Raw genomic sequence first — 25308 nt, 5'->3', positions numbered from 1 at the left:
GAAACAGCCCCATAAGCCCAAGTTGGCTGGCACAGGTCAGTCACAGATTTTTCTTTGCTGTATAGACATATTCAAAAACTCCAGTGGACCAGGGTTCAAGACCTCTGGTTCCTGATGCTACCTGAAGTCAGTTTTTACCTCTGACAGCATAATTGCTAGCTACTATGGAAATGACTGCGATGTCACAAACAAAGCATTATGTTTTAAAGTGGGAAACAAGCAGCAGGAAGGAGAAGCAAAGTCTTAGTTTTCATGCAAAATGCAATTATAGTTTATAATATGCCAACACTGCATTATGCCCAAGTCATGCCCATGTGTTGTAACATCACTTTCAATTTAACATTATATGTATAATGGAAGCAACCAAAAAGTACTCCTCCTGCTATATATTTATCACAGGATTATGAAATCATTCATTCCCCAACACTGTGTACTCTGCTGTCCATGGTAACACTACTGCTGGAAGGTTACACTTTTTAGAGGGCCCCACTGTAAATATACTGAAAATTGTTCTTAGTAATAAAAATGAAGATATAAAGCAAACGTATGATATAGTAACCAAATTGTTCATAAACAGAATGATCCAAAGCTTTAGCAGTTCCATTATTAGCAGTTCTTTAATAACTAGTATGCAAGTCATTGCCACACTCAGTGTGTTTACCAAGTTCACTTCTAAGATGAATTAGTTCAATTACTTAGTATTTCCATGCCAAAAAATAAGTGCTTTGAACATATCAAAACTGTCTTTTATCAATCTTTTATATAACATTCATAGGAAAACTAGATAAAGGAGATTAACTTTAATAATAAAACTTGTATTTCTTTATTGAAAAAGAAAAGAATATAGCCTTTTATTTGAAAAAATATGTGAATTATACAAATGAAAAATTCCTTAAATGTAACAACTTGCTAAAATTCTATTATATTTGTATAAATTAGCTATTTCTCTTTCTCTGAATAAGGTGGACTTGTTTCATTTCCTTCTGTTTCATTTTCTTCTCAGGGTAAAAAAAATTCTTTGCAAGGCACTTACTTATTTGCAATATAGATAATTTTGTGCTTTTCAATTATATTAATGTCATGCTCCAGTTGTTTCATCTGTGACTCCAGCCTTTCTTTATGGATCTTCTTTGGTAAGGTGTCTATTTCTACAGAAAGGCCCTGGAACTCGTGATGTACCTCTTCCCAATTCTTTTTCAGACCCTAAATCCATTATATGAAAAGAAAACTTATGAGAATAATTTATTTTTTTAAATGCCATATCTATACAAAGTATTTAGCAATATTAACAAACATTTTGCCCTGTGATATGTGCTCACCTCCCATTAACAATGAAGAAATGTTAAAATAATTGATTAACATCTGGGTAGCATTTAATGGGGCCAATAAGTGGGCACAATTCATTAATCTCTTAAAAGTCAATGTGGTAATAGCAAGGATGAATTTGGCCTGGTGTCCTAAAATAGGTAGGGTGATCTAAGCAATGCTTACATTTTAATGGAAAGTTAATATATTACAGATTTAAAATGGCATTCTGAAGTGACTACATTTGGCATTACAAGAATTGCTTTATCTGTGTACTTGTAGCACGTATCTGTGCATGATTGTGTTTTATTTGTAATGGCTATTTTTGAAATCTTTAATGATAATCTGGTAATGTAATCTGTAAATTATTTAAAAAAAAAGACTATGGCAGCATGTGCATCTAAAGGCAGAATTTGGGCCTGTTTACTTGCTGGTTTGTAATGTTATTTTTCTTTACCAAAAAAGGCAGTAAAATATATGTATGAAGCTAATAGCAATTCAGCAGACATGAACCATTCTTTACTTTTTGTCATTTAGAGGTACCTTTTAATGTGTGCAATTCAGATCTGATCCTGCACCACTGAAGACAATGGGAGTTTTCACACAAACTCCAGTGTATAGACCTATTGGAGTTTACTTCTGTCATAAACAGATAGTTAAGGGTTAATGCCTCTTTTACCTATAAAGGGTTAAGAAGCTCAGTAAACCTGGCTGACACCTGACCAGAGGACCAATAAGGGGACAAGATACTTTCAAATCTTGGTGGGGGGGAGTCTTTTGTTTGTACTCTTTGTTTTGGGGGTTGTTCGCTCTTGGGACTAAGAGGGACCAGACGTCTACCCAGGCTCTCCAAATCTTTCTGAACCAGTCTCTCATGTTTCAAACTTGTAAGTAACAGCCAGGCAAGGCGTGTTAGTCTTATTTTTGTTTTCTCAACTTGTAAATGTTTCTTTTTGCTGAGAGGATTTTACCTCTGTTTGCTGTAACTTTGAACCTAAGGCTAGAGGAGGTTCCTCTGGTCTATATGAATTTGATTACTCTGTAAAGTATTTTCCATCCTGATTTTACAGAGATGATTTTTACCTTTCTTTTCTTTAATTAAAAGCCTTTTTTTCTTTTCCTCTGGGCTATATGAATTTGATTACTCTGTAAAATATTTTCCATCCTGATTTTACAGAGATGATTTTTACCTTTCTTTTCTTTAATTAAAAGCCTTTTTTTCTTAATACCTGATTGATTTTTCCTTGTTTTTAGATCCAAGGGGATTGGATCTGGACTCACCAGGGACTGGTGGGGGGAAAAGAGGGGGGATGGTTAATTTCTCCTTGTTTTAAGATCCAAAGGGTTTGGATCTGTGTTCACCAGGGAATTGGTGAAGTCCCTCAAGGCTACCCAGAGAGGGGAAAGTTTTAGGGGGACAGGGAGTGATCCAGACACTGAAAATTCTGGATAGTGGCAGTGATACCAGATCTAAGCTAGTAATTAAGCTTAGAAGTGTCCATGCAGGTCCCCACATCTGTACCCTAAAGTTCAGAGTGGGGAAGGAACCTTGACAACTTCCTCCCGGGACAAGTGGGGAGTCCAAAACATAAGAGTCAAAATCTCCCTCCAGGGCTCCTCCAGGGGCAGCATAACAATGTGCTGATCCTTCTTATAGGCTAGATTGTAAATTGACGATCTAGCCCTATATAAAAAAATTATGAATTCTGAATCTGTGAGAAATATATACTGAATCTATTCTCAAAGCTCTTTTTTTCTCATAAAAAGTATACCCAAAGAAAGTGAAATTGAGAGATATTTCAGGTTTTTGTCCCTAATTATTTCCATTTATTTGTTGTGACATCATAAAGAATTTAAAAGAAGATATTGAGTTATCCAAATAAAGTATCTGAAAATTTCTTAACTAGCAAATAGTACTTCTTTCATCACACTCTGATACCTGAAAAATGTCAGAACAGAATGTAAGCATAAGAAATTCCAGCCCAAATGGTAGGATTCCCCCGCCCCATAAATGTTACAAAGGGCCAATAAATAGGCAGTTACAATGAACATGCTTCCTCTTTAACTACTATTATTGTGAGGGCATAAATAAAAGACTCACCACTTTCACAATCCATGGTGCAAACTGAGAAATAGTAGTGGCCTTCTCTCTTTTGCTTTACACAATTTTGCCATTATTGGTGCGATAGCCTTCTTGTTGACAGCTCCTGACATCTCTGACAGTCTTCCTGTCTCTCTCCACCTCATACCTTGTTTCAAGTCTCAGCTGAAAACGTCTCTTTTTCCCCTTGCCTATACCTCTTTATTTCTCTCTCCCTCTGATATTATTTGTTATCTAATTCTTTTCTAATGCTGGAAAACATTTTGGAATACATGTTGTATGAAATACACTATACAATAAACATGAGGTGTCATGAATTTGGAAAAAAAGAGGAAGTTGTATTTATCTAAGACTCAAAAAGTCTTAATCCTGCAGCTGGATCTCTGGTGTTGAATCCCTGTAGCTGCCTGGAGCTTCACTGACTTCACTGAAGCCATGGGGGAAGGGATCCATCCAGATGGGAGGTACCTGTAAAATTGAACTTTAGAGCATCCTAAACCTGTGAAATTAGAGTCAGATCAGATTGTTTGTCCAGCCCTACCTATAATTATTCTAGAGCTCCATCTAGTGAAAAGCTAGCCAACCTAAATGCATTGTTTCTTGTACACCATAGTACTTTGATACCTTGTATACTTTCCTGTTACTTATATGGAAATACAAATCTAATTTGTCTTTTGTACTTACCACTATGAAACCTAAATCAAAATGCATACCTGTAGGAGACTTTCCCTTTCTTCATCAGACAGTCGTTTCATGGCTTTTTGCCTCAGAGTCTCCTTGACATAGGCATCATACTCTTCCTGGGCTCTCTTTACTTCCTCATTTCGCTTAATTACGTATTTGGGAGTAAGACCATAATCCTGAAAGTCAAGGAAAAGTTTCCTGTAGAAACTTATAAGAAGAAATCAATGAACCATATGATATAAATATTATCAGTAATGGTATTTTAAATTTACAAAGGTAGCTTTCAATATTGTTTATTACGATTAAACAATAAAATTCATGTCATGGCCATCTTCTGAAAAGCATCAAGCCTGATTCTTCTGTAGTCCATCCAAAGTCCGTGAAAATGACTCATCAATTTCATGTATAAGGCCTCAGAACCAGATGGAAATAAAAACTGAAACCTCCATATCTAAGGATTGATAGAAGACTCACCTATTGAACAGTTTTAGACCAGTTAACCACAGTGCAACTAATTTTATATCAATACTTTCATTACATCAAATGCCTTACTTTGAAATGCACATTCCTTTGCTTTTCATGTGTACAGATTTTTGTTAAACATTATATATCATACCAAAAAGTCAAAATGTTTACTATAATGTGTTGCAGAATGTCTGTTATGTCTGAAAGACATAGTTTTACATTAGGAGTGATATATATAGCAGTCTCTCTGGGCAGGATTGTGTTTTAAGGAGGTACACTTCCTTCTGAAGGTCCCAGATGTGCATGGGGAACACACCTACTACATCATCCTTTCTTTAGAGCTCTGTACTCTTCTCACTGCACCCAGTTAAATCTACTGGAGGAGGCAGTCAAGGTCTCACCTCCTCCCTACCATCTTTGGGGTGGCTTGTGACCCAATGGGTGCTGGGAGGGACTGTGACCATGCTTGGCCATTGCATACGTGGTACAAGGGATGGGAACATTTTTTGCTCCTTCCTCTGTATTTGCTCACTTGCCCAGCTATTGGGCATGAGGTTCCTATGAATTCCATAGGTAATGTACAAAACAGACAAAAATCTCCTTGACTGGAATGTGGCTTTACATACTAAAATTTACTTCCTAATGGATCTGCCAAAGCTGCTATAAGTACTAGTGAAGTTTCAAATGTAAAATTCTGCATAAATTAGTGGGTAAGCAAACATAATGAACACAATTTCCTTTGTGATATTTTGCAAGGTTTTTCAAAACAATATCTTGTTCATAAAGATCCAATGATTTAGATGTGAGCTGACATTTATGGATACTAGGCAAATATATCGGGAGGAGACATATACCAGTACCATTCTGGAATGTAAATTGCAGTTTGTAGAGATTTTGCAATTAGTGAACCAATGACTATTTCAATTTTAGCTTTTTTTGTTACACTGGAGGCTCAGGGTCCTCTGAAGACTGAGAATCCCAGACATTTTTCTGCTTTGTTTCCTCCTCGCCGCCTTTGGCCCAAAGCTGCATATCACGACCACCATCCAGTGCATGGAAAGTTTGGGCTCTATTGGAAGCCTACTAACACCACTCCTGAAATGGCATAGGGTCAGCTGCAGAACAACATGAAGCACTGTTTCCCTAGTGACTGAGCATACTGCCTTTGCAGTACTCCCTGGCTGGCCTAGGAGAGAAGAGAGAGTGAGTCAACTCTGAGGCTTGGTCTATACCACAGAGTTAGGTCGATGTAAGGCAGCTTAAGTTGATCTAATCCAGTCAGTGAACACACTACAGCTTTGCTCCTGCTGATGTAATGGCCCTACTACACCATAACATAATAACTTCACCTCCATGAGAGGCGTAGGGCCTATGTCAGTGTAGTTAGGGGGCACAGTGTCCATGTTGACACCGTGTTACTTACATCGGCTGTTGGCTGTCATTCTTGTGAATTTCACAGCTCCATGCTGAAGCTGTAAAATTGCCTCCAATGACAGCCTGACTTTCTTGTCAAGTGAGGGGCTCTAGCTAGAGTCTGGCTTCCCCCAGGCTTCCTGCAGGGCTGTGCCCACCCAACTCCCTGCTGGCAACTAGACTGCTGCCCATAGGCTCCCAGCTTCCCACAGGGAGCCCTGGTGTTGCCTGGAGCCGTTCGGCTTCTCTCCGCTGGGAGCTCAACTGTCCCCTCAGGCTCTCAGCTCCCCACTGCAGCTGGGCTCCTGGAACGGAGCAGGGCTGCCCGGGGAGGCGGGGAGGGGGCAAGTGGGGCAATTTGCCCCAGGCTCTGGGCCCCACAGAGGCCCTCACGAAAGTTTTTTGGGGCCCCTGGAGCAGGAACCTTCACTCACTCCGGGGGCCCTGGAAAACTCTTGCGGGGCCCAGGCCCCCGGAGCTTCGGCCCCTGGAGCTTCTTCCACTCCGGGTCTTCGGTGGCAATTCGGCGGCGGGGGGTCCTTCTGCTCCGGGACCAGCCCCCAAAGTGCCCCGAAGACCCGTGGCGGGGGGTCCTTCCGCTGAAGTGCCGGCTCTTTGGCGGCAATTTGCCGCCAAAGACCCCAGGCCTCCTGAATCCTCTGGCCAGCCCTGGAGGGAAGCTCTGGGCCTGGAGTCCAGGCAGCTCCTGTTGGGGGAGCTGGGAGCCTCAGTGCAGCCATCAGGCTCCCTATGGGGATCAGGAGTCTCAGGGCAGCTGCCATGTTCCCCACAGGGAGACTCTGGGCGGCAACTGGGCTCCCCATTAGTGCTGTGGTTGTAAGTTGACCTAACATAGGTCAACTTACCTTTTTAGTGTAGACATGCCCTGATACTCCACAGGATAGCATGTTGTGCAAATTTCAAGCTTGTTTTTGGTGAAAATGTAATGAAAATTAATTTACATAGAAAACTGTAATTACAGAGCCAAACCCTGGGAAATGGAGCAAAGCTGAATAAAAGGTCTTTGCTACACCCTAAAATGTTACGCAGCTGAAAAACGGACTTGTAAGCATGTCCGAGTGGCTCAGACATGGATGTTACTATAGGATATAGGGAAGTAGCAGGCCACACTTCTCCCACCATGATTGGGGTTTGATGCAGTGATATACCACAAAGATCTCTATGACAGTGGTTCTCAACCGGGAGTACACGTACTCCCAGGGAGTACACAGAAGTCTTCCAGGGGGTACATCAACTCATCTATATATTTGCCTAGTTTTACAACAGGCTACATGAAAAGCACTAGCAAAATCAGTATATACTAAAATTTCATACAATGACTTGTTCATACTGCTCTATATGCTATACACTGAAATGTAAGTACAATATTTATATTCCAGTTGATTTATTTTATAATTAGATAGTAAAGGTGAGAAAGTAAGCAATTTTTCAATAATAGTGTACTGACACTTGTATTTTTATGTCTGATTTTGTAAGCAAGTAGTTTTTAAGTGATATGAAACTTGGGATACGCAAGACAGATCAGACTCCTGAAAGGGGTACAGTAGTCTGGAAAGGTTGAGAGCCACTGCTCTATGACATCCATAGTTGTGCAGAGTCCTTGTAAAACGTATCTCTTTGGGGAACCTCCCGAGCAAGGCTAGGGCCGCTCAGCATGTCCCGTTACCAACACGGGATTGGCCTAGTACAGGCCACAGACTCTTAGTCCCTTGCAGCGGGCTGCACCCTTGTGGACTTGCTTTCTTTCTTTATAAGTGGGGGAAAAGCAAAAGTTCAGACTCAACACAAAACAAGGTCCTCCTGGCATCAATAAAAAGCAAAAATGTCTGTAGCACCACCTTACTTCAGGGGTGCCTGGGCAGCAGCTTTGTCGGAGTCTTTATGGCTGAGTAGCCAAGTCAGTTTCTCTCTATTGGACTTGTCCCTGGGGTTCACTGGGAGTGTTTCTGCCTGAGGGTTCCCCCTGCTATTTTAGGAACCACTCATCACTCCCTTCTCAGGGCTTCCCCCCCTTGCATACTGCAACTTCCTCGTTTTACAGCCTTCCTCCCTAACATGCATGACTGGCAGGGCCAGAGGGGCAGGGCTATCTTAGCACTGTGGCAAACTGCTGGCACTACTATGATGGGTCTTGCACTTTCTCTTCTTGGGGGGAGAGGGGTTCAGGATGCCGTTTCTTGCCCCTGAACTGAGATATTAACTCCTCCACTAGTGTCCTAGAGGAGGAGAGTGGAGAGGGAGGGACCCAGGCCCACCCTCGACTCCGGGTCCCAGCCCAGGGGCCCTAGGGATAGCGGTAAACCACTTGAACTAGCGGTTCCTTCCCCGGGGCTACTTCCCTCTCCTGCCCTTCAGCTTGTGGGGGCTTCCTGCCTTCCCTCTGCACAAGCCAGGTGTCCCTTTACCTAGGGTCTTGGTCTTAGCCCACTGCAGCACTTCTCCAAACTTTCCTCTGCTTCTCTCCAAACTGCTCTCTGCTCCAACTCCAATCCACTCTGTTTCTACTCCTTCAAACTGTTCTCTGCTCCAACACCTTCCACTGTCTGATTGAAGCAGGGGGTTGATATAAGGTGACTGACTTCAGGTGCTCTAATTGGCTTCAGGTGCTCTAATTAACCTATAGCAAACTTTCTTCCCTCTACAGGGAATAGGGCTCCCTTCTAACCCTCTCCTGCTGCCCTGTGGCCATGCTGTATCACAGCACACAGAGCAGCCCAGACCCCTTTCCTGTTAGTGTAGGGCTTATACATGCCTTCATATACCCTCCCACTTAAAAATGACACCAGGGATTCATGTTGTGCAGTGAATGTGCTGTCCTTGTCAGTTGTAATGTCTATGCCTTGAGAAAAGAAATTAGCGTTTGTATGAGCCTTGCCTGCTCTGTGGGACATCTGGAATCTGTACGGTTGTAGAACTTGGTACCAATGCATGATCCTCATGTTTGTGTCTTTCCTTATGTGCAGCCATCAGAGGGTACATGGTCCATAATCAGTGAAAAGGAGGTCCCCAAAAAGTAATAATGTGAAGTATCCATGGCCCACTTGATACCCAAGGTTTCCTTTTTGATTACTGAGACATAGAATTAATTTTTGACTCAGTACAGTATGAGGTGTTCCTCTTTGTCGATGACCTGAGAGTACTGCCCCAAGCCCCACATTCGATGTGTCCAAGTCCTTCGAAAAGTCTGGGTTGAAGAGCATCTGTTTGCATCATAAGCTCTCTTGTAACGTTCTTAAGGCCTTACTGCAAGCATCGAACCACTGCATCTTCTGTGGTTTCCCATCCCTCATCAGGTCTGTGATGGGGGGCTGGATGGTTAGCAAGTATGGCATGAAGTGCCTGTAATATCCAGCCAAAACAGAAACTGTCTAACTTGCTTCTTGGTCATGGGCCTCAGATAGCTGGCTAAAGCCTGCACCTTGTTCACAAGTGAGTCCACCTCCACCATATTCCCAAATAGGGTGCATCAGAGTTCCCAATCTTGCACTTAGCCAGGTTGGCAGTTAGGCTGTTGCTGGCCATTGACTGCAATATTTCGGTAACATGGCCAAGATGGCTGTCCCAATCTTGGCTATATATAGTTATTTCATCGGAATAAGCCCACATAGGCGGAGGACCTGGCCCACTAGTCTTTGAAAGGTCACTGCAGCCCCATGTAGTCCACATGGCATTGTTCAAGAGTGGTACAACCTGAATGGTGGGCAAATGCAGTTTTCTCTCTGGACTCTCTTGTCCACAGAATCTATCCCATACCCTTTTGTAAGATTAAGTGTCGTGACAAAGTTCCTCCTCTATCGTGGTGGGTCCTGCACTTATTGGCAGATTTGTTCACCTCAGAGATTCACCATGTCGGTCAGGGAACAGCCCAGAGACCTTCCCCTCTGGTAGAACCCACAGTCCAGGTCAATTCCTCCTGTGTCTGATCAGGAGTTGGAACGTTTGGGGAGAACCCGGGCCCGCCCTCTACTCTGGGTTCCAGCCCAGGGCCCTGTGGACTGCAGCTGTCTAGAGTGCCTCCTGGAACTGTTGCGCGACAGCTACAACTCCCCAGGCTACTTCCCCATGGCCTCCTCCCAACACCTTCTTTAGCCTCACCACAGGACCTTTCTCCTGGTGTCTGATAATGCTTGTACTCTTCAATCCTCCAGCAGTATGCCTTCCCACTCTCAGTTCCTAATGCTTCTTGCTCCCAGTTCCTTGCATGCATGCTGCAAACTGAAGTGAGGTCCTTTTTAAACCCAGGTGCCCTGATTAGCCAGCCTGTCCTAATTGAGTCCAGCAGTTTCTTCTTAATTGGCTTCAGGTGTCCTAATTAGCCTGCCTGCCTTAATTGGTTCCAGCAAGTTCCTGCTTGTGCTGGAACTGCCCCTGTTACCTTACCGAGGAAAAAGGGATCTACTTAATCTGGGACTAATATATCTGCCTTCTAACACTCTCCTGTATTCATCTGGCCTGACCCTGTCACAGTGTATATATTTACTTTGTTTCCCCAAGAGGTTCCAGTAGCTTATCTATCCTAGGTATGGGACCATAGGTGCCAACTCTGTGGGTGCTCCAAAAAATAGCAGGTACTGAACATCCACCAGCAGCCCTGCGGATCAACTCCTCCCTCTCCCTCCCAGCGCCTCCTGAGTGCCGCCATCAGCTGTCCAGTGGCATGCAGGAGACACTGGGAGGAGGGGAGGAGCAGGGGCAGGGCGTGCTCAGGGAAGAGGGTGGAACGGGGTTAGGAAGAGGTGGGGCAGGAGCTGGAAGAGGCAGGGTGGAGTGGGGGCTCGGGAGATGGGGCAAAGTGGGGTCAGGGCTGGAGTCTAGCACCCTCCAGCATAGCACAAAATTGGTGCCTCTGCATGGGGCATGCATCAAACTTGAAAACTGCACTGACTTTATGGAAATCAATTCAAAATCTCAACATACCTTTGGGTTTTGGGATGAGAACTATGGGGTCTTGCTACTCACTGTGTGACTCCTCCACCATGCCCAAGTCCAACATAGTTTGGAGTTCAGTCTTGATGGTATCCCACATCCTCCTGGGTAAAGGTCAAACAGTCTCTCTTACTATCTATTCAGGTTCCATCTGAATGTGATGGTATGTCCTTGAAAGACTGAAAATGCCTGGGGGAATGCTTGCATCAGCAGGTCCAGATGAGTCTTTTGATATGCCCTGAGGGTTTCCCCCTCTCAACAGAACTGGTCCTTTCCATTGCTGGGATCTTGGCACCCAGCTCAGGGTCTGTGGTAAGGGGAGTGATTAAAAGGGCCTCCCTATCATGCCAGACCTTCAGTAAACTGACATGACAGACTCAGTTTCTATGCTTTCCCCGGGGTGCCATATCTCATAATCTAGGGGCCTACCTTATGCGGTACCTTGAAAGGCCCTTGCCACTGGGCTAATAACTTGGATTCAAACTTGACACCAGAAGCACTACTCAGTAGCCTGGCTGGAACATGTGTAGCCCTGCTCCTTGGTTGCAGGTGGCCTCCTCACACCGCTGGGCCCTCTGTAGGTTTCACAAGTGAAGGTCTCCAACCTTTTAAGCAGCTCATGCAGCTGGAGGACATATTGCACCAAGTTTTCTACCTGTAGTTCTTGGCTTTCCCATGACTCCTATAAGAAACTGAGGATGCTTCAGGACTGCTGACCGTATAGGGTCTGTGGTAAGGGGAATCTGGCCACACCCTGAATCTACTAGTCCTATTACTTTGTTTCCCTCTACCCACACTAGGACCACTCCTTCAGTGGGGCTTTTCTTGTGTGCCTTAGTGTCTGCAGTCCATAGTTGCCCATAGTCACATTCCAAGTAGGAGTAGTCTTTGCAGAAATGACCCACCTGTCCACAGGAGAAACACTTCCCAACTGATGGTGTGGATACTGGAGGGCGGTACTGTGGGAGGCTCTCCTGTTGGTCTGACTTCTCTTGAGTCTTGACATGATCCTTACTGTGTAGCGATGATAGGGATGATGAAGAGGTGTTCCCTCTCAGGCTGTTGCCCTTGCTTCTCATCTTCCCATGGAGTCCCAGCCTCCTTTCTGGAAACAAGGGGCCTTTTGGAGGTGAGTCGGGCCTTTTGCTGCTTGTCGCTGTATCCCGTTGAGTCCTTTTGTCTCCCAATGACCAGCCCTCATGCGTCTCAGTAGGATTATCAGCAGTTAGAGTGTTCTCCATAAAGCCCACTGTCTCAAGATCTCACGCCTATGCCTGAACACCCAGGTCATTTTTCCTGGAGAGTACGCTCCAGCACCTGTTCCCCTGTCTGGGACTCTGGCCTCAGCCACCACCAGCAGTGGTCTTTTTAACTTCTGAACTATTACTCGAGGGCATGCGTCCAGTAGGTTCCTCTCTCTACCAGAAACACTGCCAGGTGGGTCTCCTCTGAAATATCTAAATGACCCTTGTATAGTCCAGGGCTGCTCCCAAATCAAGTTTGCAGCATGTGGCTTGAGCAGGTCCCCACAGCTGGGGCACCAATAGTATGACCCAGTGCTCTGAGGGCCATCTCACAGCAGATGTCATCCACTCAAAAGCAGCGATAAACACCTTGGGGTGATTGGCAGGGCCAATCATAGCCAGCTTCACTGGGCATCTGTTGGGGGGACATTCGGTGGGGAGCCTTCGAAGCCTCAGTTGTGCCTTGGGACTAAAGTACTGACAGCATCTGTTGCACCAAATTCTGTTGTTCCTGTTGGCACGTGGCTAATTCCCTTAGCATCTGTTGCTGCTGTTGCACAAGCTGGTGTTACTGCTGGGCTTCAAGATGCAGTGGCTGCTGCTGCTGCTGTAGGGTGGCCTGTTGCTGCTCAGTCTGTGACTCATTTTAATAGCCATTCCAGATACATTACGAGGTTGTATTGGCCAGGTACTTCTCAACCTTAAACACCGCCCCTGCCTTTATTTTTTTGGTCAGGCTGCCCACATTCTTCAACACTTGTAAAGAGTCTCTCTGGGGTGCCTCCCTAGCCAGGTTGGGGACCTCATCATACCTACTTACCACCACGGGGTTGGTTAAGTACGGGCCATAGCCTGTTGGGCATTGCAGTGGGCCATTGTGGGTCTGCTTACTTTGACAAAATAAGCCTCTACTGGGGTTAATAAAAAGCAAAAATGTCCATGGCAGTAGCCAAGTCAGTCTCTCCCTATCAGGCTTGCCCCTGGGGTTTGCTGCACACTTCACAGAGTCAGGAACCACCCCCTCAAAATAAGCAGAGCCCTGCAGATCTGTGGATATCCGCTTCATATCTGCATCCATAGATGCAAACCATTTTTGTGGATAGTGGATCAGATGCAGATACAACTGTGCAGGGCTCTACTCACCGGCAGTGCCTGGCCTGTGGCATCTGGCTCAGGCAGGCTGGGGGATGCAGTGCACTCAAGGCCGGCAGCCACCGGGGTTTGGCAGCAAGCTGGAGTTGGGGCTCTCCAGCAGCCACTCGCTGCACCATTTCCTGTCCAGTAGCTCAGACCCCTGGGGCAGCACCAACATCCCCACCTGAGGCATGGCCTGGCCTGCCTCAGCACTGGCCTGCCTCAGCACTGGCCATGCTCCCAAGCTGCCAGCTCCTGGGCAGTGGGGCCTGCCTACAGCTGCAGGGATTGGAGCAGGTGGGGCTCTGGCGCCCCACCCCTCTGCCCTGCTGTGATGCAACATGCACTGCTGCTGCTGTGGTGTGTGCCATTACTCACAAGCCCCCAGGAGCAACATGCAGTGTGATGCCTCTTCCCCCCAACCCCTGCCCCCACATCGCCCCTTGTCGTTGAGAATCCACCCTTGTGCTGCACCTTACCCCTAACTCCTGCCCTTGCGCCCCCTCTTTCCTGCAAGACCCCGTACACCGACTCACTCATCTATGCTCCCTTCCCCCACCCTGCTACCCTTGTGACAAGGCTTGCTGTTGCAGGTGCGAATACACATAAAAGACAGCTAGCAGACTGCGGGTTGATTCTGGCGGATGTGGCTCCATATTTTTGTATCCACGCAGGGCTCTAAGCGTAACGGCTCCTCTTCCTGTTTCAGGAGATATTCTACTTGTTCCCTTCTTGGGGCTTTTTCCCTTGCGGACTGCAGCTTCCTGCTTTTATAGCCCTTCTCCCTACCATTCATGATTGGCAGGACTGGAGGGTCAGAGCTACCTTAGTACACAGCCTCTTCCAGACCGCTTTCCTGTCAGTGAGGGGTTTATACACCTCATCACAGAGCCTCTGTGTAGTGTCTGATGCTTGTCTTTTCCTCCTGCACAGTCATCATGTAGGGCCTGATTTTTCACTGACTTGCACTTTGAGTAGCCAGCCATCTAATCCTCTGCAGTCTTGGCTTTCTGATTTGATAGCACTTTATACCCTCAGTACACAGTTTCAGTATGCACTGCAATACACTGAAAAAGTTTAGGATTTTCATTTCTCCTTCACTAGAAAAGGAATTTTCATTGTATTATTTTTGAATTTGGCCCATATTGGAAGATATGTTGTCAGCTAGCTGTTAGGTGATAGTCCTTGTAAAAATATTGCTCTTGGTAGTATGTACAGCAACGCCCATTTTACTTCAAATAATTTAAAATCTCAACCCTGTCATTAATAATATTACATACAACCCCCTCCAAAAGAAAACTATGTTAAAAGAGTGTTATACAGGTTTCAGGGTCATGCACTCAACAGTCAGAGAATGCCAGATTTGATGTATCACAGTTACAGAACTGACTGCAACTCTGTGCCCTCTTTTTGTCCTGGGGTGGAGCCCCACAATTCTCCCACTCTTAGACCAGGATCCTGGGGTTATAGCCCCTTGTGTATCTCTCACAATTACTCATCAGGCCCAACCGAGTTCTTTCCTTAGGGAGCTTGTGACTAGAATTTGTTGGAAATTTCCTAACAAAACGGTTTACTTGGAAAATGACAATCTATGGATCCCAAAATGTTTAAAAAACCACACGGAAACCTGCCTGTTTCCCTGCCAGCTTGCCAAGCAGGCTCCTGGGGAGTCTGAGCTTCAAGGGTTTGTAGCTCTGGGGCAGCACCACCATGAGGTCTGTCCCAGGGCTGGGGGAATCTCAGGGATTCCAGGCTTTCTGCAATTGAATGGAGAGATTAAGGATATGTCTACACAGCAATTAAACACCCACAGCTGGGCTGGGTGAGCTGACCTGGGCTGCAGGGCTGTAAAATTGCTGTGCAGACATTTGGGCTCAGGACAAGCCAGAAGCCCAAACATCTACTCAGCAATTTTTAGTTCTACTGCCCAAGCCTCATAAGCCCAAGTCAACGTCAAGTCTTTTATTCCAGTGGTGCCAAAAGTTTGTTGACAATACAAGAGAAGGGGATTGAGAATATTCAAAGCTTATATCTGATCCAAACCTGAACAAAATTTCATGATGAAAAGAAAAGGCACTTCTCTGGTCCTAGGGCTTTCTCCATGATGAATTTCAAATGTCCGCTGCAAACAGTGGAGTATTAGAAATTCTCAGAAAAGTCAGATGCATCTTTTAAAATGAAAAGTGTTAGACAACCCAAATATAACTCCTCCTATAATTTAATAAAACATACCTTTTTATTAATGTATTTTGGGACAAGTCCTGAAGTTTCAAGGAGATATTTGTTTCCTTGTCTTGTGTCAACACAAATAGGTTGAGGTTTCTTAGCCACTCCCATGATAACATTTGCTGCATTTGTATTTATGAAATTCTTTTTACTTTGAATTCCCATAAGTGGGTGATCTTTCACATGTGGCACTGATGGTATTGTTAGTAACCTCTTTCTTCCTTCATCTCTTTTTCCTGTGGAATTAAGCATATGAGCATCCTTGTAGCTAGTATAAAGCACTAAGTCATTTTTCAGTGTTAGCATTCTCAGGTATCTCAAGTGGGAGAAACAACTAAAACTGAAAAAAAAATGTACAGAATTATTCTGAAATGAAAATCAACTAGGTTAACAACATAAGAATGGCTTGGGGAACTACTGTAATGAAAAACTGCTTAAAGTTAGTTGGACCAAAAACCTACAGAAAATTTACATGGCTTCAGATCAGGTTTTATACTGTAAAATCCATTTAAAAGTACTATCGTGTAAGACTTGATCCATATTTTTTCTGCCAGCTGTCAGAGAATTCTACTACTTAACTTATGTTTTACCATCATCAAAGAAATATTTTTTAAATGTATATAATATTTTATAAAATTAAACATGTGCATTACTTTACATGGAAGAGAAAAATTAAATGTTTATACTTAAGTATTTTAGCTCTCTTTAATACATTTTGTCTTTTTTAAAATAAATTACTCAAATGGTCTCATTTTGCTCTTCATTTCATCTACCTTCCTATCTGCTCTGTTCCTCTATCTGCTCTACAACTCATGCAAATGCTTGCCTGATCCTCCTCTCTTCCTACACATTCTGCTCATGCTTTTGGCTTCCTTCTCTCCTGAACATGCTGTCAAGTTGTCTCATTCTCTCTCTCATAGAGAGACGCTGGCAGTTCTAGTCCTACTGGAACCTTCCGTCACTGAAGGTAGCTTCTATTTCCTCTCCTCCTCCTGTATGACAGCAGCCCACTAGTGAAAGCTGTAGTGATGGCTCATCCTCTTTGTTTTCAGCTGCTTTTACAACTGCAGAGGCAGCTGGAAGCAAGGAGAAGATGCAGTACCAAATAATCAACCAACTCTCTGTGAGCCACCAGTAAGTGTTCAGTGGACCATTAGTGGGCTACAGACCAGAGTTTGAAAACTAATAAAAGTATGTTTCCGTACAATGGATTATATAGTAAAAGGCTAACACTGAAAGCACCTTTTATAAAACTGTTGGGAGGTACAATCATTCAAGAGAGCAACTATTTTATTTGTAATACCTTCAATTCTTGACATACTACATTTAGGCACTACAACACATATGGTACATACTTTCTTTGTAATTCTGCTTCTTTGAATTGATCATTACACAGGATTCTCACTCTTGAGTCTCATACATTTAGATGGAGACTGACTGGGAACTCTCAAAACTACGGAGTTTTTGAGGGTTGCACCCTTATCACACCCATCCACCAATGCCATGAGGTGGAACACTTCTCCAGCAGCACAAGTGGTACAACACAATGGAGCACTCAACTGTCATTCCTTTTTTGAGCAAAAAAATGAAACATTCAACCAAGTATAGAATCATAGAAGATTAGGGTTGGAAGGGACCTCAGAAGGTCATCTAGTCCAACCCCCTGCTCAAAGCAGGACCAATCCCCAGACAGATTTTTACCCCAGTACCCTAAATAGCCCCCTCAAGGATTGAACTCACAACCCTGGGTTTAGCAGACCAATGCTCAAACCACTAAGCAATCCCTCCCCCCAAGAAGTACATCCATATAGGTAAAAATCCTGGGAGATTATATCAGTAAAGAAGCAGAATTACAATGTAAGTGATTTCCCCTTGTTTAAAGATACCATCATCCAGGATTCTCACTTTCACAGTGTACATAGCTTGAGGGATGTCCTTTCCACTAAAAAATTCAGTAATACACACTGCATCCGACAGTGATGAAAATATCAATCCATATTAAATAAAAAACTAGTAAGGTTTCTTTCCTTTCTTTCCTTTTTTTAAATAAAGGAAAGGAAAGATCAGGGACCTCCAAAGAACATCAGCGAAAAAACCAAAGAACTTCCAGACTGAATCCAATAAAAAGAAAATTTGCCAACCTAAACAAGGGGTAGCACAAAAGAAACAAAAATTCTAAACAGTGGGAGAGTTCACACCCCTTTACTTCAGAGGTATAGGCCTGGTAAGCCAATGAAGGATATACTGGGAGCGGAAGGTTACACGAAACATAAGCTACATAAACGCAAGACAGGAGGCTCGTATAGCTACCTGCATTTGTCTATGTTTAAAACATCCCTGAGGTTCATAGCGAAAGGTGCTTGCTCTATTTCTGTCAGTGTAAGAGAGGATGTGACCTTCTAAGTATCAGCTATCCAGATCATACTAAAAAGAGATGGTAATAATTAGGGCCCTACCAAATTCATGGTCCATTTTGGCCAATTTTGCAGTCATAGGATTTAAAAAAATTATAAATTTCACGATTTCACATATTTAAATCTGAAATTTCATGGTGTTGTAACCATAGCAGTTTTGACTAAAAAGGGTGTTGGGCAGGGGGTTGCAAGGTTAGATCTTGGTATTGCCACCCTTACTCCTGCTCCGCTGCTGCTGGAGGCGCTGCCTTCAGAGCTGGGCAGCCAGAGAGCAGCAGCTGCTGGCAGGAGCCCAGCTCTGAACACCACTGCCAAGAGCAGCGCAGAAGGAAGGATTGCATGGTATGGTATTGCAACGCTGACTTCTGTGCTGCTGCCTTCAGAGCTGAGCCCTCGGCCAGCAGCCGTCACTCCTCAGCTGTCCAGCTCTGGACGCACCAGCGCAGAAGTAAGGATGGCAAGGTCTGGTATTGCCACCCTTACTTCTGTGCTGCTGCTAGTGCGGTGCTGCCTTCAGAGCTGGATGTCTGGCCAGCAGCTGCCACTCTCCAGCTACCTAGCTCTGAAGGCACAACAGAAGTAAAGGTGGCAGTACCATGACCTCTCTACAATAACCGTGCAAACCCTCATAACTCTCTTTTGGATCAGGACATCCTGTTTTATACAGGATGAATATAAGCTTTATACAGGGTAAAATGGATTTATTTGGGTTTAGACCCCATTGGGAGTTGGGCATCTGAGTGTTAAAGACAGATACACTTCTGTTACCTGCTTTCAGGTAAACCTTCAGCTTTGGGGCAAGTAATTCAGACCCTGGGTCTTTGTTGGAGCAGACGGAAGTGTCTGGCTCAGCAAGACAGGGTGCTGGGGTCCCAAGCTCGCAGGGAAAGCAGGGGTAGAAGTAGTCTTGGCACATTGGGTGGCAGCTTCCTTGAGGATTTCTGTGATCCAACCCATCACACTATGAATGAAGAATACCTAGTTTGTTTGAAGACCAGAATCAGACAAAAGAAGATGATGATCAAGGGGGTTGTGTGGCACCACACCTTATAAATGCTTATAGCAGACTCCTACCAATAAACCCTGCTGCTCGTGCTCCTGGGGCTTCACTCTATTTTTAGCACATTAGCTCAATGAAAGCTAGCACAAATTTTTCTTCTCCAGCTGGGAATCATACCCCCAGCTTGTAGACACACCCTCAGGTATAAATGCACTGGTGCCTAACAAAGGTGCTGAAAAATTCTGAGGCCATAACATATCAATCCAAGGGAAGGGGGTGCTGAGTTATACTGCAGCACTGAAATACTGTTATACCCCAGGGTGTAGGCAATTTGACCTAGTGGTTGGAACAGGAGTCTGGTCTAGTGATCGGAGCAAAACCAGAGGGCAGGAGATGAGCCATTAGTCAAAGCCAAGAGTCAGGAGTTCTGAGGAAGGTAGGGACCAGGGCTGGAGCAGGAGCAAGTGCTGGTACAGGAAGTAGGTCTGGTGCAAATGCAGACATGAAACACTCTGAACAGCCTCAGCGCTGTTATTGCTACAAAGGCTTGAATGGTGAGCTGTTGACCCTTCTGTCCAATCAGGGAACACAGTCACTTGGTGAGGGTTTATTGGACCCAGTCAAGCTCATTGGGTTGCTAGGCAACCACAGGCAGAGCCAGATGAATTCTTGACAAATACTGAGCCTCAGCAGGGGCTCTGTTGTGTTGTGGTTATTCAGAAGCACTGATACACTGACACCCAAAAGAGATACCAAAGCATTTGGACCCCTATGGAGCCCTGAAGCACCAAACTCAAATAGGAACATAGTGACTGTTCTGAGGTGCTGATTCAACATGCTTTCATCTGGCATCAAAGTGTCAAGTCTTAGTAAGATAGGTGCACTAGAGCTATTCTGAAGTGCTTAAACAATAAGAGATCACAGTCATACTGAAGTGCTAATCCTTAAAAAAGGCATCAGGGCCTGCTCTGAAGTACAGGTACACCTATACCTGCTCTAAGGCCTATCCTGAGGCATGATTGCGCCAAAATGCCAAGATTCTGAGCTCTGAGGCATTGAACTTGTCAGGTGCTGTTGCAATGAGCTCCAACATTCCAATGTACTGAACTCTGATGCCCCACACTCTACTAAAGCTGTGCCAAGTTTTATTCTGAGGTTTCACAGTTGGTCGCTGCATTGAAGTCATTTCCAGATGCCTTGAGGTCACCAATGCCTACTCTGAGGGTCTGAGGGCCAAACTTCTGAGTCATCAAACTCCCAAGCTGCATTTGCAGCCCCACAACTATTTTCAGTGCCAAAGTTTCCCCTAGGCTTTGGGCAAGCCCAGATGCTGGGCTACTATGTTGGTTCCCAGACACAATTGTTTACTGTACGCTGAACATTTTCACTTCTGAAGGCTTGACATCCAGAGACCTCACAATGCCACAGCAAATTCTGACAGTGACACACTTACAGCAGTCTGGTTGCATTGAGAATGATGTCTCTGCAGATTAACTGCCGTGGTACAACCGGTCAGGAAAGTGGAGACTAAAATTGCCAAGTCCCTCTAACAAGGATAGGGATGTGCGTACAAAGCCAGACTGCTGGCAAAAAAAACCCTCTCAAAGTTGAATATCCCACTTACTGATGGCTTAGTGGGATGCAACATTCCAAAATGTTTCTGCTTTGTGTATTCCAAGACAGTCTCACACTACAGGTTTGAGATCCAAGAGCAAGTATCAAAGAGTGAAAATCCTGTGGTGATAATATCCTTAAGAAAATCAGAAATACTTTCCCCAGCTCTCTTCAAGTTTTAAAATCATTGGGTTGAGACAACTTCAATATGTAATTTCCTTGCTCTTGTGAATAACTGTTTTTAACTTTCTAATTTGTATTATTTGATTTAAAATATTAATATTAATGACCAATTTATAAAATGACTGATGTATAATCTAAATTAAATATTTACATAAAACACACCACCAACCTTAAATCATACTTGTTAGAATTTTTTAACCTACTATTGTTACAAATAATATCTCAGATTACTGTAACCAAGAAATTAATTATTTTTCTCTGTTTTCAGTTTGCCTTGTGCATTTGATAGTGCTGTTTATATAATCAGTTGTACTGTTTTCCAGTCAGCTAGTTAGTCACTTTCCCTTCGTGTTTGTTAATGACTTTTACATAGCAAAAGAAGGGAGAAAACACATTTAAAAAAACAACAGAACAATGATTATTAAGCCACAAATACTGGCGAGAACACAAGGGCAGTCATAGCATATAGAACTAGTTTAAATTTTAAAAATACGACTAGATTTCAGGTTAATGGGTTCATTTTCAATACCGATACAAATCCTAAAAATACAAGAAACATATGTTACTTTTCATATATTTATGCCAAAAACATACTGTCTGGTAGCTTTGGCTCCTTTGAATGTTTCAGAAGAAAGTTTTTTGGAGATGGTACTTCATTTTTTGCTAGTCCCATAGTTTTCCATGGAGCTCTATTTTCTTCTATTTCATGTTTCACAGATGGTCTAAATGTTGATATATATCTTTAATGTTGAAAAAATAACCGGAAAGTAGTTAAAAGTCTGAAAGTATATATATATATACACACACACACACCCCTCTGCCCCAATATAATGTGACCCGATATAAGACAAATTCGGATATAACGTGGTAAAGCAGTGCTCCGGGGGTGGGGGGGAGAGGAAAACGGGACTGTGCACTCCAGTGGATCAAAGCAAGTTCGATATAACACAGCTTCACCCATAATGCGGTAAGATTTTTTGGCTCCCGAGGACAGCGCTATATTGTGGTAGAGGTGTAGATACATATTGCAGTCTTTGTCTATAGTTAATATTCAAATAAATGTGGGTCCACAAAAATGCTTTGGGTACTGCATACAAAAAGTGAGACATTATAGCAACATTTTTATGAGATTAAAGCATAATTTTGCATTACACACATTGCTTGGTCTTCTTTTTAAATCATCTGCATCTTAAAATGACATTTTCTTGTGGGTCTTCAATGCAGCAGGATTAGCACATCAACTTCATTATACTTTGTTCAAAGATCATTCAAAATATGCATACAAGGTTTCTGAATGAAGACTTCAACTACATTCATGGGACTTTCCAGAGTTGAGCATATACAGTTTAGGAAGAGAGCAAGCCACAATATACAATATATACTTTCCATAGCATTCCTCCAAAAGAGGCAGCTTCTGCCAATTGACAGAGTAAAGAACCACATTATTAATTGTTATTATTAATAATTATTATTACTGGTACTGCTGTAGCACCTAGGGGCCATAGTCATAGACCAGAACCCCACTGTACTAGGCACTGTACAAATGTTTTCAGATTATATTGCAATCACTTATATTGAGGCCAAAAACTTACTATTTTTCAAAAATGGATTATACATATATTGACTATGACAGCATCTATAGTTACATTAGATAAGATAAAATTATATTATAAAGGTATACACAGCCTCATGCTTCAGAATATATGTTAGCCACTTACTGATGGGGATTATGTAAAAACTTATCCTATGGGTGTGTTATTTTGTAATTGTCCACTGGCTGCAGGGTTTCTTTCACCTTCCTCTGAAGCATCAGGTATTGGCTATTGTCAGAGTCTAGACTTAGGGTATGTCTACATTACTCACCAATGTAGACCAGGCCAAAAAGGAACATTGGTTGGAGCCAGTACAACAAGTTCTATGTTCCAATATCATATACTTCTTATATGGCATAGGGCTGATCCTGAATGACTGAAATCAATGGCAATTTTGTCACTGGCTTCAGTGAGTGCAGATTTAGGACTAAGAGCCCAGGCATGGAAGAATGTATATGTCCATAATTCTGGACATAATATCTGTAATGCAATAAGGTTGTTCTCCTTGAGAACGGCACCCTAACTTACTTTGTTCAAAGGGGTGCTTTCTTGTGTGACAAAAACCTGAAAGGAACAATAATAACAACAACAAAAGACACGTGGATTTATGGGCACATCTATCTGTTGTCAAGATATGGATCCCTAGTGGTATTAAACTGTAGTACCCAAAAATGGTTTTTGTTAATAATAATACATAATAATAACATTGAGATTAAAACTGGAATGTATCAAAGTCATAGAACAAACTGTGCAGTCCTCCCAAATGACTAAACCCTAAGCTGTTACCCAACAATATGTGATGCATTTTCAAGTATGGTAAAGGCAAAAAAAGACAATATATATAGTACAATCTAGTTAATTAAAAAAAGAACAGAAGGAATTACTTTGGTTAAACAGGTTCAGCTGAATGGGAGTCATGGTAGCAGCATTAACGAAAATGTGCACAGAAGTAAAGGTGTTGCAAGTGCCAGACAGACCATTTCTTTTTATTACAGTCTTTAGATGCCGGTGATCTAAAAGACAGGGAATCACCTTCAGGTTAACAGGGAGATTGAGATTCAAGAAATTTCACATAAATAGTGCTGTACTGTACTATTTTGTTTTGCCTGAAAAATATTTTGATTGTGTGACTTATTGTGGAATACTGTACAGCTGTCTTCTAGGTACAATCAGATCATGAATAAAAGTGAATGGACAGAACAGGTTGCAACTACCATGGCTCAAAGCTTGTAAAACCAGAGTGAGAGAGCGAGAGAGAGAGAATGCTATTAGAATTAAGGTGAATTTCAATTTCCTTCCCGTAGTGGTTCCCTATGGTTCTGAGCACTTAAATAAGAAATGCCTAGTGTTTCCCTAAGTTGATGAAAGGATTTTTCTGAATTGTTGGGTTTTTCATTTAAGAATCTGCTTTCCTTCTTCAATCATTCAAGCTAAGCTACTGAGGTCCAGAAATTGAGGTTATGGTCTCTAAGCTCTGGGTAGGAGATGCTTCCTTCTCATATGATTTAAAAACGGGAGAACAAAAAAAGAAATGTAGAGCTTTTGACATGTATGAGGAGTAAGGTCTTAGGATAGCTTCTCTCCTTGACTATTCTTATATCATATCATTGGATTTCCCCCTCTTCCTTCCCAAATGTGAATCAGACAAGTTCCTTTTAATGTGCTAAATGTTTTGTGTAACTTACAAGACAAAGTGAAGGAAATAATTTTTCAGTTATGGAGGACGCAGACAATGGGTTAATGAGGGTAGCAATGCAACAGAATTTAAATTAAGAGCTCCTTGGGGCAGGAAACACCTTCCTCTCTATTTTGTATAATGTCAGAGCATCCATAGAATATTGGGGCTGGAAGGGACCTCAGCTGATCATCTAGTCCAACCTACTGCTTGAGGCAGGACAAATCCCCAGACTGAACTCACAACTCTGGGTTTAGGAGGTTTAGGAGGCCAATGCTCAAACCACTGAGTTATCCCTCCTCCTGAGCACTATATTGTTGGTGTACATTAAATAATAAATAATGAAAAGATGAACAGACCTACAACATGCTCCATTTTTCATATATAAATGGTGCAGAACCCAGCAATGTGACAAATTAGCAATGTGGACCCCTTAGTTGGGTAAAGTCTGGACATCTTTGTCTTGTTAACTCATTAACACTTCCATTTATTTTATAAAAGGAGTGTGCAAAAGGTTGTATTAAATTTGGTTTGTTTTTATATAATAATATAATGGTTAGTAACAAGCCATAGCAAGTGTCTTGTCTGGGTATATATTTACAGCTTCCCCATATCAATTCCCCAGGTGAGCTAATAAAAACTGGAGTGTATTAGACAAAGTCACAGAACAAACTGATTCTTTCTTACTCACCTACCTTGGTAGTTTGATTGGCTTCTCCTCCACCCGCGGTAGGAGATTATATATGCTCTCTTGGGCACACAGCGCTGTCATCCTTGGCTTGGAGGGGCCCTCGGGATAATACATTTACATTGTATGCACTGTTGAGGAATCTCCCATGTTCGCTCCCTCTCTTTTTTCTCTGTCATTTTCTCAATCTCTCTTTATTTGCCTCCCTTTCTCCATCTCGTTTTTCCACCCCCCCCCGCTACTCCCCCCTTTTCTCTTCCACCCCTCTTTGGTTTCAGCCCTTCTCTTCCCCTGCCTCCTCCTTTCTCTCCTGCGACCCTCTCCCACACCATCCCCCTCTCTTCATTCCTCCTCCTCTCCAGCACACTATTCCCCCTCATTCGCCTCCTAGCCCCATCACCCCTCGCTTCCCCTAACCCGTCCCCGTGGTTCCCTCCTTCCCTTACCCTGCTCCGCTTGGTCCCGGTTCAGAGAAGATGATGCTACTAGGGATTTGCCTACTGTTGTCTCTTCAGTTGCTATGGGAAACTATTGCTTAGTAACGCCTCTGTGGAGGGGAGGGGTTATTTGTGACCTCATTTCCTTCTCTCTGAGCCCGCTAGCAACTTAGGGGGCAGTACACA

At 43.3% G+C, this 25308-nt stretch overlaps 1 protein-coding gene across 3 annotated transcripts; it reads right to left on the bottom strand.

Moving 5' to 3' along the window:
• Positions 1-303: 303 nt before the first annotated feature.
• On the bottom strand, positions 304-25259 carry ENKUR (enkurin, TRPC channel interacting protein). 3 transcript variants are annotated; one of them, XM_050939164.1, is made up of 6 exons: positions 25132-25259; positions 24693-24787; positions 21325-21470; positions 15526-15755; positions 4120-4266; positions 304-1203 (listed from the first exon to the last, which is right to left on the bottom strand). In XM_050939164.1, the coding sequence occupies exons 2-6, from the start codon at positions 24767-24769 to the stop codon at positions 1030-1032; spliced, it is 774 nt and encodes a 257-aa protein (XP_050795121.1). In that variant the 5' UTR covers positions 24770-24787; positions 25132-25259; the 3' UTR covers positions 304-1029. The 3 variants fall into 3 exon arrangements, with proteins under 3 accessions (XP_050795121.1, XP_050795120.1, XP_050795122.1); XM_050939163.1 differs by lacking the exon at positions 25132-25259 and having other exon boundaries at positions 24693-24802; XM_050939165.1 differs by lacking the exon at positions 25132-25259 and having other exon boundaries at positions 24689-24779.
• Positions 25260-25308: the final 49 nt, after the last annotated feature.

Source organism: Gopherus flavomarginatus, chromosome 2 (genome assembly GCF_025201925.1).
Source record: "Gopherus flavomarginatus isolate rGopFla2 chromosome 2, rGopFla2.mat.asm, whole genome shotgun sequence".
Taxonomy (NCBI): domain Eukaryota; kingdom Metazoa; phylum Chordata; order Testudines; family Testudinidae; genus Gopherus; species Gopherus flavomarginatus.
This window is presented reverse-complemented; position numbering and strand designations above follow the sequence as displayed.